The following is a 12,937-nucleotide window of genomic DNA, read 5'->3' on the forward strand; positions in this document are numbered from 1 at the left end:
GTTTTAAAAAAGATTTTCAAGAAACTCACAGTTTGTAGGGAATGTTTGACTGTTGATCGTATTAGGAAAAGACTGACAGGTATTTGTATGTATGTGTTTATTTGTATGTATGGGTGTATTTGTACGTATGTATGTATGTATGAGTGTGTATTCTCTGTGTATATATATGGTAGCAAGTAAATGTGTGAGAAAAGATTTTCCAAAAACTCACAGTTTGTATTGGAAAACCTCAGTTTGTAGGGAAAAGTAAATGTGTTTTAATAAAGAGTCGATCGTATTTGAAAAAGATGGACAGGTATTTGTATGTATGTGTTTATTTGTATGTATGTGTATGTATGTATGTATGAGTGTGTATTCTCCGTGTATATATATATATATATATATGGTAGTAAGTAAATGTGTGAAAAAAGATTTTTTAAAAATTCAGTTTGTAGGGAATAAAAGTTTGTCGATCGCATTTATGTATGTATGCCTGTATATATGTGAGATAAGTTTCACTTTAATAGTTTCAGTATTAAAGTGAAACTGTCTGACATTAGAATAGAGAGATGTTATTGTTTCACTTTTGACACGTAATACTGCAATAGTGGGGATGTGATATTGCACTGGGCTTACACTAGGCAAGAAATAAAAAAATTTTTGGCCTAAAACACTACCTGGACCCTAAGTAAGGCATGTGTAAAATTTGAATGAAATTGGTTGTGTAGTTCTCAAGTTTTAGGGATTCACACAGACAGACACACAGACACACATTCTCATCTTTATATATATAGATAGCAATCGGCAATATCAAACGCTAATAAAAAACAGAAACAAAATTCACCCCATAATACTGAAAGTGGTACCCCAGCATGGCCATTACCATAATAGCTATTAAATCTGAAGAGCAAAAATTAGTGTTGTGGATCTATCAGAATAATAGAAAGTGGGAAGGAGAGGGAAGAGGGAGAAGGAAGAAGTGATAGGGAGGGAAGTGAGGAGAGAGGGAGGGACAGAAAGGGAGGATGGGAGAGATAGTTGTTATTTCACATTATTTGGTCTCTTCTTTCCTCCACACCAAATACTTACGACAGGGTTTTCTCAGACACTGGCGGAATGTTCTGCAAAAGAGAAATGCTGTCAACCAACATTTGAATAAGAGTACAAAGGCAGTTAAATGTGGGTAAACCTGCATGTATGGGTAGAATTCTGTTATGATGAAACTGGTGGAATATGAAAAAAAGTTCAGTGTTGTCTAGCAAGTAACTTGATGTATGGTACTATGTTACTTGCTGGAACAAAGGACCTGGTCAGTGTTTTTCTAGACTTGGTCATCTTGTTCTCACAATATAAGATTTAAGATATGCAGCCCTATTTTAAATACAGAAGGGAGTTTGAAGATTTGCATGCTACATAGAAGCTTTCTCTCACTGTCTCATGTACTCATTGTTTTAAAAAACAGCAGTGAGTTTGTTAAAAGATGCCTGAGAAACTATACATAAACTCCCATACTGACATGAACTTCTTGTTTTAGAGGCAGTAGTGAGTTTATTAGGCTGCTACATTTATAAAGATGAGCAAAAAGTTATCACATTGGTCTATTTTTTCTATAAATTGTTTTCATGTCCATTTTTCACTACTAACATTGGTGTGATGGTTTAATAACTAGAGCATTAATACTAATAACCTCTTGACTGCAATAGAACTTATTTTTGTTCAGTCAGGCAAACCAGAGAAAGCAAAGCTTCAAACTTTGCTTTAAGGCACAACACAATATCAAGTAGTCAGAACTGAATGCATGACTACTTGATTGAATCTTGACCTCACAACTTTTGTGTCTCATTTGTGGAAATGATGTAACGAAAAATAAAGTAAGATAAATATAGTGCTGTATCAAATTACTCACTGGGTCATTGTTTGTTTGGGTGGATGGTGTCCGACAGTGAGCAAACCATTCCTGTAAGGAGAATAAAACTTGTTACCATATTTTTCTCTCATTTTGTCCCTGTCTACCTGTTTGGCCTATATACACAAAACAGACTAAGAGACAGATACCAACAGATAGAAAAATGCCAGATAGAAACACAAAGACATTCATACATAGAGACAGACATAACATTCAGACAGACATAAACACACAGATACTTATACAGACACATACACACATGTACATGCATGCATGCATACATACATATACACACACACACACACACACACACACACACATGCATGCACAAATAACATATAGACAGACAACTACTGATTTTCGAGTTACCCAAAACCTAAACAACTGTCATGTCTTATCTTGAACCAAACAAAATACCTGCTGCCAGTAAGATCCTTGTTTAGATAGTATATTTAGATATCTTTAGAGTGTATATTAGCAATATGTGTGTGTGTGTGTGTGTGTGTGTGTGTATATATATATATATAGCTTTAGTCAGGAGATATGAGGGTGAAGACAGATTTATTTAACTACATGACTTCCATGATTATAGCTGTTTTGCAACCTTCTTCATATAATAAATATTTCAGTAGGTAAGATATTATGTGAACATGTTTGCATTAATATGTATGCTCAGTATTATACAATGCAACCAGATGTGAAAGCAAAAACTAAAGTTAATTCAAAAGCTTAAAGTTAATTCAGCAAAGACCAAAATTCTAGCAAACAAGAAAATAGACAGGATACAAACTCTGACCCCTTCAGGTAAATGACCCTGCCTGATATGTAGAAAAGGTGTAGACAGAAATTCCATAATTGTGTAGTCAGTGCAAACTGTGGACAACATAAGAGGTGTAATGGAGTCATAGAATAATTGCTAAAATAAGAACTGGCTGGAGAAAGTTCAGAGAATTATTAACTTCAAATTCAAAGTGCTTAGTGGAGGAGAAATGATTTATTATAATTCATACTACACATATTAAAAGAAATGGTAACAAAAGAAATCTCTCTCAGAGTGAATGGTAGACTCTATGATGCTTGTGTGTAAACAGCAATGATACATGGTTGTGAAATTTGGGCCAAAGATGCAGAGGTCATGCAAAAACAAGAAAAGAAATGAAGCCAGCATGCTCCACTGTATGTTCAACTGCATGTACCACAAAGTACAAATGTGTTGAGGGAAAAAGTGGACATAAGAGGTATCAGATGTGGTGTGCAAGAGAGAAGACTGCATTGGTATGGTCATGTAATTTCAATAGATGAGGACAGCTGCATAAAGAACTGCCAGTTGCTAAATGTGGACCGAACATGTGGAAGACGTAGTGAGATGAAATAGTGAAATGTTGGAGATGAGAAAGATGATTAATGATATGCTATGCTTGAGAATCCCTGTCCATCCCAGCAAAAATGAAGTCTTGTCAAGTCTTCCTCCACAACTTATTTTCTAACACCCATATCTCCATTGTTCTTTTAACTATGGCACTGATACCTTTTAATCTCTTACACTTGACATTGCTTACCTATTACTGTCACTTATCCTTCCTCTTCCCTGATCCACTCCTATTCCCTTCACATCCCCCACAAATAGATATTCACCAGTGACCGCGCCTCAACCTGTATATCCCATTCACTGCGCCCACCTCTATCCCCATCTATAACCACCTGTCACACTTTTGCAAACTTATCTACCCACTGTCACTTCTGATCTGCTATCCTTGTTCTTTCTCTTATATTCACCTTGTACTCTGAAGAAATATCCTCACCACCTCTTTTTCTCTTTCCATCTGGGGAAGCCATGTATCTCCTGTACAACAAGATACTTGTTCCAGTCCCTTTATCATACTTTGAACACCTGGAATAAAGCCACCTCTCTCAATTCTATACTCCCACTCAGTTTGAGGGGTTTTGTCTTATGAGTTACTCAGTTGCCTCATGAGTGATGGTGCCACAAAAAAAGGCACCGAGTACACTCTGCAAAGTGGATGGTGTTAGGAAGAGCATCCAGCTGTAGAAACCATGCCAAAGCATATGCTGGAAATTGGTGCAGTTCTGTGGCTCACCAGCTCCCGTTCAACCATCCAACCTATGCTAGCATGGACATTAAATAATGATGATGAAAAAGATACATATAAACAAACACACTGTTTCAATCAGTTTAATTTCAAACTGTCATCAGATGTCTTGTTTCTGACTACGGACATGGTCTAGTGAATAAGGACATTACTTTTCCTAGTTTAAAATGTTCTTACATCATATCAAGTCTTGTATCCTTTTCCTTTTGAAGAAATAAAGCAATTGACATCTAAAAGTGTCAGTATCAAGCTGCAGCTTAAAATTCAGAGTAGTGAATGGAGGAGAAATGATTTATTATAATTTGTACTAAACATGTTAAAAGGAATGTTTATCCAATAATGTGGAGGACATGAAAACCTGTGGCTATGAAGAATATTGATCCATAGACCCTGTCTGAAATAGAGAATGATGCTTCTATTATTTGTAGGATTGTGAAGTAAAATCCTGAAGTGATGGCAGTAATTATAAAGTGAGTAGGTATAAACTCTTCTGGGAGTAGGGGGTATGGGCATACTTCTTGCAGAGAAATGGGTGGATAAGGTCATAGAGATAGTCAGGGTGTGCAATAGACTCAGGCTAGTCTTGCACAATAGTATAGCTACAATTATCTCTGTCTACACCCTACAAGTGTGCCTACCAAATAAACAGAAGGATCACTTTTATGATATTTTTCTGCAGGCTACCTCAAAGGTGAGTGACAATGATCTCATCTTTGTGGCTGGAAATTTTAATGGGCATGTCGGATGGCAACCTGGTACCTTCCATGGTGTACATGGGGGCCATGGAATTGGCTCCCAAAATAAAGTGGGAACTAGGCTCCTAGAGTTCTGTGATGCAAATAACCTATCAATCTACAACACTAACTTCAGGAAGCAAGCCAGCCACCTGATAACCTATCAATCAGGTGATTCTGCTAGCCAGATTGATTTCATTCTCACCAGACAGCAGGATGTATGGTTGCTTTTAAATACAAAGACCCTGCCTGGTGAGGAATGTACCCCACCAGCATAGACCAGTTATTAGTGACTTTAGACTTAAGCCCAGAAAGATGCCAAGAAGCAGACCAATCTGGAAAAGAAGGACTTGGAAGCTTAAGAACCCTTCACATAGTCAGAGATTTAGGGATATCTTTACCGAGAAATTTGATGAGAGGGAGGAGGAGCTACAGACTTGTGACATAGAAGGTAACTGGGAATTCTTGCGAGACAGCTTGCTGAGCACCACAGACCAAATCTGTGGCTGGTGCAAAGTCCCTTCCCGACCTAGGGTAATGTGGTAGTGGAACAAGACTGTAGAGCAAAGAAACAAAGATAGGAGCTATCTGAACTTTGTCCAGCTTATTCTTATTCTCACAGCTATGCTCTCAGAGCATCGACCTCTGCGATTGACTTGGTTTCTTAGATAATGGAAGCTACCAACTATGTCTAGCTCACTCCACTGGTATTTGATGTTTTAGTGTTTATTGTACCTGTGCACCTTCCACACACAAAAACTATTTTCCCAGTTAATCTTCCTTTGATATTGCTGCACTTCTTATGTGTCCATAACTTGCAGTGGGTATATCTTATGGAATTTCTATCTACGCTTTTTCTACAGATCAAGCAAGACATTTGTGATCTGCCTGCCTTCCTACTAATGAAAACTTTAGTTTTTGCTAGGTTAACTCTAAGGTCCTTTGGTTCTAGACCTTTCTTCCACACTTGGAATTTCTTCTCTAGCTCTGGTAGTGATTCAGCTATAAGAGTAAGGTCATCAGCATAGAGAAGCTCCCAGAGTCAGCCTGTCTTAAATTCCTCTGTTATTACATGGAGGAGCATTATGAACTAAGAGGAGGCTTAGGACTCATCCTTGACAAACCCCTACTTGTACCCTGAATTCATCGCTATACTCATTGCTAACCCTCGCCTTCCTGACTGCATCCCTGTACAGCTCTCACCAACTAGTCATCTATCCCTAGTTTCCACATTGATCACCAGATAAGGGATCAGGGACACTGTCAAAGGCTTTCTCCATGTCAACAAAAGCCAAGTACAGAGGTTTATCGTTGGCTATGTATATCTGCAGCTGCCTTGCCAGAAATATAGTATCAGTGGTGCTTCTACCTGGCACAAAACCAAACTAGACTAATTCTCTCCCTAATTAGTTGGGCTATGATCCTCTCTGTAACTTTAATCACCTGACCCAATAATATTTGATACCTCTGTAATTATTTCTAAGGCAACACCTTTGCCTTTGTAGCAGTTGACTATGGTGCTGCTACATCAATCATTGGGTATGACTCCTTCATGTACTACCTGCTTAACTATACGGGTGACTAGATTGTAACCCACACTGCCAGATATTTTGAGTATCTCAGTGGTTATTCCTGATGGGCTGGGGGCTCTCCCTGTCTTCATATCCTTCATAACTTTGCCTACAATGCTACTGTCTATTCAGATTGTTGGTCCCTCTGTTGGATCAAGGCAGACTCTTCTTCTCCCATAAGTTCTCTACATTTAGTAGCCTTTCATAGTGGCACTCTCTTTGCAGAATCACTAACTGCAAGTGAAGCATCATCCATGTGAACATACTTCCCTCTCACAACATCACAATTTTTCCTGGCACACTGTCTTGCAAACCGAAACACTTCAAGCCACTGGTCCTCATGCTGCAGAACATTGGCAAACTTCTTCCTTTCTGCTTCACTCCTGGCTAAGTATATCTGCTTCTAGCTGCCTGATATAGCTCCTTACTACCACCACACTTCCAGTCCTTCCAAGCCTGCTTCTTTACTCTAATGGCCCTATCAACTACATTGTTCCACCAACATGTCACCCTAGGTCTGGTTGGGACTTTGCACCACCCACAAATTTGGTCCGTGGCTCTCAGTAACTTGCCTCATAGGAGCTTCCAGTTATTCTCTAAATTGCAAGTCTGTAACTCCTCCCATTTCTCAGCAAATGCTTCAGTTAGGAAGTCCTCAAACCTCTGACTATGTAAAGGATCCTTAAGCTTCTAGATCTTTCTTTTCCAAACTGGTTTATTTCTTGGAATCCTTTGTGCCTGCAGTTTGAAGTCACATTATATACAAATTATTTGTACTAAGTAAATTGTATGAAAATACCATGGATAAGATTGTAATTAAGTAATGGTTTAATATAAAAACCTGTAATATGGAAATCTAATTGGTTTAGTAAATTTTGAAGATATTGATATTAGTTAAATATTATTATTAATTCTATTATTTTAATTTAGTGAGTTAATCATTATATATTTTATTTACTTCTTTTAGTTCTAATTATATATAATTTCTTTAATTATAAGATATTTGAATTTAATTTATTATAATGAATAAATTGAATATTGGGGTCTGTGGTTGTTGTTGTTTGAACTAGGTGTACCTCTGGTTGGTTAAAATAAATATCTTCTTGTGAGTTTATTTCATCATCATCATCATCATTGTTTAATGTCTGCATTCCATGCTGGCATGGGTTGGACAGTTTGACTGAGGTCTGGCAAGCCAGTGGGCTGCGTCAGGCTCCAATCTGATCTGGCAATGTTTCTACAGCTGGATGCCCTTCCTAATGCCAACCAATCTAAGAGTATAGTGGGTGCTTTTTATGTGCCGCCGGCACGAGAACCAGTCAGGGGGCACTGGCATTGACCACGTTCGGATGGTGCATTTTACATGCCACAAGCAAGGAAACCAGGTAGGGGGCACTGGCATCAACCATGTTTGGATAGTGCTTTTATGTGCCACCGGCATGGGAGCCAGTCAAGGGGCACTGGCATCAGCTACATTCAGATGGTGCATAAAAAAAGGAAACAAGCAAAATTAAATTGATGTGAATGTACGTGCACACTCACGGAAGACTATGCTGTATAGTAATACAGATAATACTGCAATATACGCAGTGGTTTTGTAGGTATGCGCGTGTATGTTTGTATGTGCACCATCATTCAGATGGTGCATGGAAGCCAGTCAGGCGGTACTGGCTACGGCTACGATTTCGATTTTACTTGACTCAACAGGTCTTCTCAAGCATATCATATCACCTGACACTTCGAGGGTACTTTTAAATGGGCCAGTCATGCAACACTGGCATTGACTTGGCTGCGATCTCACTTTACTTGCTGGGTCTTCTCAGTCACAGAATATCTCCAAAGGTCTCAGTCTGTTGTCATTGCCTCTGCGAGGCCCAATGTTCAAAGATCATGCTTCACCACCTCATCCCATGTCTTCCTGAGTCTACCTCTTCCATGGGTTCCTTGAACACCACATTTGATGCTTCTTATGTCCAACTTTTCTCTCAAGATGCTTACACTCTGTTGTGTATGCACACTGACATTAAACATCCAGTGGATCAAACTAGCTTAATTGTTTTAAAGCCTACACATGTCCTCAGCAGTCATGGCCCATGTTTCACTGTTGTGTAGCATGGCAGTTCACACACATGCATCATACAGTCTACTTTTCACCCTGAGCGAGAGGCCCTTAGTTGCCAGTAGAGGTAGTAGCTCTCTGAACTTCATCCAGGCTATTCTTATTCTAGCAGCTACGCTCTCAGAACATCCACCCCCACTACAGACTTGGTTGCCTAGGTAGCAGAAGCTACCAACTATTTCTAGTTTTTTCCCCCTGGCATATAATGGAATCTGTTTTCTGTACATTTTCGGTGTTTATTTTCCCTGTGCATCTGCCACACACAAAAACTATCTTCTTGGTTAACCTTCCTCTGATATTGCTGCACCTATTAAGTTTCTGTAGCTTACACCAGGTACATCTTATGGAGTTTCTACCTATATCTTTTTTACAGATCGAGCAGGGCCATCCAGCAGCGAGTTGTGATTTGTTTGCCTTCCTACTTACGAAGACTTTGGTTTTTGCTCGGTTAACTCTAAGGCCTTTCAATTTTAGACCTTGCTTCCACACCCTAAACTTCATCTCTAGTTCTGGTCGTGACCTGGTTATAAAAGAAAGGTTATCAGCATGGAGGAGCTCCCAGGGGTAGCCTGTCAAATTCCTCTGTTATTGCCTGGAGGACTATGATGAATAAGAGGGGACTGAAGACTGCTCCTCGATGAACCCCTACTTCTACCCAGAATTCTTCATTATACTTATTGCTAACCCTCACCTTCCTGACAGCATCCCTGTACAGGGCTTGTATGGCTCTTACCAACCATTTGTCTATCCCTAGTTTCTGCATTGACCACCAGATAAGGGATCAGGGGACCCTGTCAAAGGCTTTCTTCAAGTCAACAAAAGCCAAAGGTTTATCTTTGGCTAGGTATTTCTCCTGCAGTTGCCTTACCAGAAATATAGCATCAGTGGTGCTTCTACATCTCATCTAGGCTAACTCTCTCCCTAATTAGTTGGGCTATGACCCTCTCTATAACTTTCATCACCTGATCCAATACTTTCATACCCCTGTAGTTATTTCTATCTAAAGCATCACCTTTACCTTTGTAGCTGTTGACTATGGTGCTGCCACACCAGTCATTGGGCATGATCCCTTCATGAACTACCTGATTTATGATGTGGGTGACATGACCATAACCCACACCGCCCAATATTTTAAGCATCTCAGTGGTGATTCCTGATGGGCCAGGTGCTTTCCCTGTCTTCATGTCCTTAATTGCTTTATCTACCAGGGTACTGTCGATTCGGGTAGCTGGTTCCTCAATTGGGTCGACCTTTGGCAGACTCTCTCCCATTCATTCTCCACATTCAGCAGTCTTTCATAATGGCATCTCCAAGCCTCTTTCTTTGCAGAATCATTAAACACAAGTGCACCATCATCCATGCAGACACATTTCTCTCCTATGACATTACGATTTTCTTTCACACACTGTCTTGCATTCCAAAATACTTCAGTTCTTTGGTCTTCACCTTGCTGTACATTTGCAAACTTCTTTTCTGCTTCTCCCTTGGCTATATATACCTGTCTCCTGGCTTTCCTTCTGGCTATCTGATACAGCTCCCTGCTACCTCCATTCTTCTAGGCCTCCCAGGCCTGTTTCTTTGCTCAACAGTATTGTTCAACCACCCCATTACCCTAGATCTGGAAGGGACTTTGCACCAGTCACACATGACACAAAAAAACCTTCATCTCAAAAACACATACAAATCACTACTTCTGCTATATGCCTAAACTACCCCCACCATTTTTTTTTTGACACAATTCAAACCTGTGTAAATATTAACTTTTGGAAGTGAGCATATGCCATTTATCACTTGGGCCAGGTTGTACAAAGAAAATAAAAGAGATTTTACTATAATTATTGGTGTTTCTATGCATCCATAATTTCTACATTGGTTTCCAAGATTTTACTCCTAGGGAAAATATGGACAAGTTATACTTACCAAACTCTCATGGACATTTGCTACTGTCCTCATTTGGGTAACATCAGTTATGATCTCCTGCTGTGGAATCAAAGAGTCAGCTGTCGACAAATTACTGATTAAAATCATTGCTTCTTTCAGGTTGAGTGCTCTCATTTCTTCCTCAGAGCATGCTATAAGGTTCAGCTCTTGCCCAGCTGTTGGCTGTAGGCTTCTCCAGCTAGGAAGGGACCTGTGTTATTTTAGTAATTTAACAATTTCATTAATAATTCAAACGAGTGTCAGCAATGGAAAAAAAAGGAGGTGGGGTATCCTTTATGTAACTACCAGACCTAAACAATGTGACAGCCATACCATCTACAATAATCTTCCTATTGTCTCTTGAATAAAAACGACATTAATCAATAGAAACTTGATTACTTGATCTGATATTCCGTATATTTGCCAAAACTTTCAACAACCAGGGATCACACAAGGGGTAATAGGGATTACATGAGATCAAACAAGGATCGTGTGAGGCCAAATAAGTATCATAATGAAACTGAGTTTCTCAAAGATCTGTTCAGTATAAGAGGTAAGTCTATTTCAAAATCTCAGATAATTTTGATATGAACAATAGCCAACAAGAGACAGTTTATATAACTAGTCATTGATCTGTTCAATATGCCAGCCAAATTTCCTTCAATAAATTCCTCTAACATATGGAGATTGATTTGAGCTTATCAATGTAGTAATCAAGTACCTACTGTCCTTCTGCCTTTAAAATAGGGACTACATGTGTCAGCAAGGTCCTAAATGCCTTTAAAATAGGAACTATATAAACCAGCAAGGATCCAACTGCCTTTAAAATAGGAACCATATGATTCAACAAAAGAGTTCTATATAATTCTCACCTACTCAGTGTATCAAGCAAGTCTTCTATCAAAAATACAATTGTGTCTTTAAAATGTGATAAATCATATGACAACATGCCCCACAATAAAGACAATCTGACCACAAATAAAATATATCAATGAAGTTTTATCCAAACTAACATAACTAGACATATCTGAAGTGCTATATGAATAGTTCAGTTCATAATTTTCACTAAAATGAATATCATGTAACTCTATTACCAGAATGTCTATTAATCAGTAAATAATTATAATAAATCATCTGGTTTATCAATTAATGTACAATCTTTTATTCTTTTACTACTTCCAGTTTTTGGACTGTGACCAAGCTGGTGCACTGTATTCAAGGATCTGGTACTGAATTTATAGACGAAAGCAGAGGTAACTGATCCAGAGCTGAAAAGTGCTAGGTATTTCTGCTTGGCAAATTGCTGTTTTGCTCATCATGCACAAACACTAATTAATGTACGTACATTTGAATGTGTATGCATGCATATATATATCAGTCAATATCAATCAAAAACTGTTTGTCCTGTAAATTAGTCAATCCGTTTTGGAAGGAAATAGAATAGGAGTGGCTGTGTGGTAAGTAGCTTGCTTACCAACCATATGGTTCCGGGTTCATTCCCACTGCGTGGCACCTTGGGCAAGTGTCTTCTACTATAGCCTTGGGCCGACAAAAGCCTTGAGTGGATTTGGTAGACGGAAACTGAAGGAAGGCCGTCGTATATATGTATATATATGTATATATATATGTATGTGTGTGTATATGTTTGTGTGTCTGTGTTTGTCTCCCCAACATTGCTTGACAACCGATGCTGGTGTGTTTTCGTCCCCGTAACTTAGTGGTTCAGCAAAAGAGGCCAATAGACTAAGTACTAGGCTTCCAAAGAATAAGTCCTGGGGTCAATTTACTCGACTAAAGGCGGTGCTCAAGCATAGCTGCAGTCAAATGACTGAAACAAGTAAAAGAGTATTTGAATTGCTGAAGAATTAAAGAAATTCCAAACATAAAAGTCTAGAATTGAGAGATCTTTAAGTAAACCTAGCAAAAACAAAACTCTGAGCTGCCAAGAAAGAAAACAGTACTGTACTTTCATCTGGGAAGTAGAGTTCTTTCCATCCCTACTATGCAAAAAAAAAAAAAGTAGGTAGGAATGGAATTCTGCATTGTGTACTGAATGAAAACTATGAGTGCACAGGAGATGTAGCAGCATCACAAGTAGGCAGAGAGAGAAACTGCTCTGTATAAAGCATCTACGATATACTAAAACTTTATATATAGCAGATACACAGGAGTAGTTAATAATAATAGGAATTCTTTCAAATGCCTTGAAGGTTCTCTAGAACCTTCTGTTATTTAAGTGAGATGGTAACAGTGAAAGACCAGAAAAAGATCATGGGACTTTTCTCTGTGTTGGCAACAAAGGGTTTCTCTCTCCAAATGAAAGATATGATGGCTATGTGCAAAGATTATGGGTGTGTAATGTTAGTGTACATGATTCATCATCATCATCGTTTAACGTCCGCTTTCCATGCTAGCATGGGTTGGACGATTTGACTGAGGACTGGTGAAACCGGATGGCAACACCAGGCTCCAATCTAATTTGGCAGAGTTTCTACAGCTGGATGCCCTTCCTAACGCCAACCACTCAGAGAGTGTAGTGGGTGCTTTTACGTGTCACCCGCACGAAAACGGCCACACTCGAAATGGTGTCTTTTATG

General features: G+C 38.9%; 1 protein-coding gene across 2 annotated transcripts in view; it reads right to left on the bottom strand.

The window, feature by feature from the left end:
• LOC106879926 (exocyst complex component 4) overlaps positions 1-12,937 on the bottom strand; it is a 268,982-nt gene that overhangs the window by 44,312 nt on the left and 211,733 nt on the right. For both annotated transcript variants that reach the window (XR_008265483.1, XM_052972782.1), the window contains exons 20-22: positions 10,341-10,551; positions 1,886-1,936; positions 1,069-1,100 (exon numbers count right to left, since the gene is read on the bottom strand). Coding sequence is in view for 1 of the 2 variants with exons in the window: in XM_052972782.1 (XP_052828742.1) it covers positions 1,069-1,100; positions 1,886-1,936; positions 10,341-10,551 (294 nt within the window). In the remaining variant the exon portion in view is untranslated. The remainder of the gene's footprint in view (positions 1-1,068; positions 1,101-1,885; positions 1,937-10,340; positions 10,552-12,937) is intronic.

Source organism: Octopus bimaculoides, chromosome 14 (assembly GCF_001194135.2).
Source record: "Octopus bimaculoides isolate UCB-OBI-ISO-001 chromosome 14, ASM119413v2, whole genome shotgun sequence".
Taxonomy (NCBI): domain Eukaryota; kingdom Metazoa; phylum Mollusca; class Cephalopoda; order Octopoda; family Octopodidae; genus Octopus; species Octopus bimaculoides.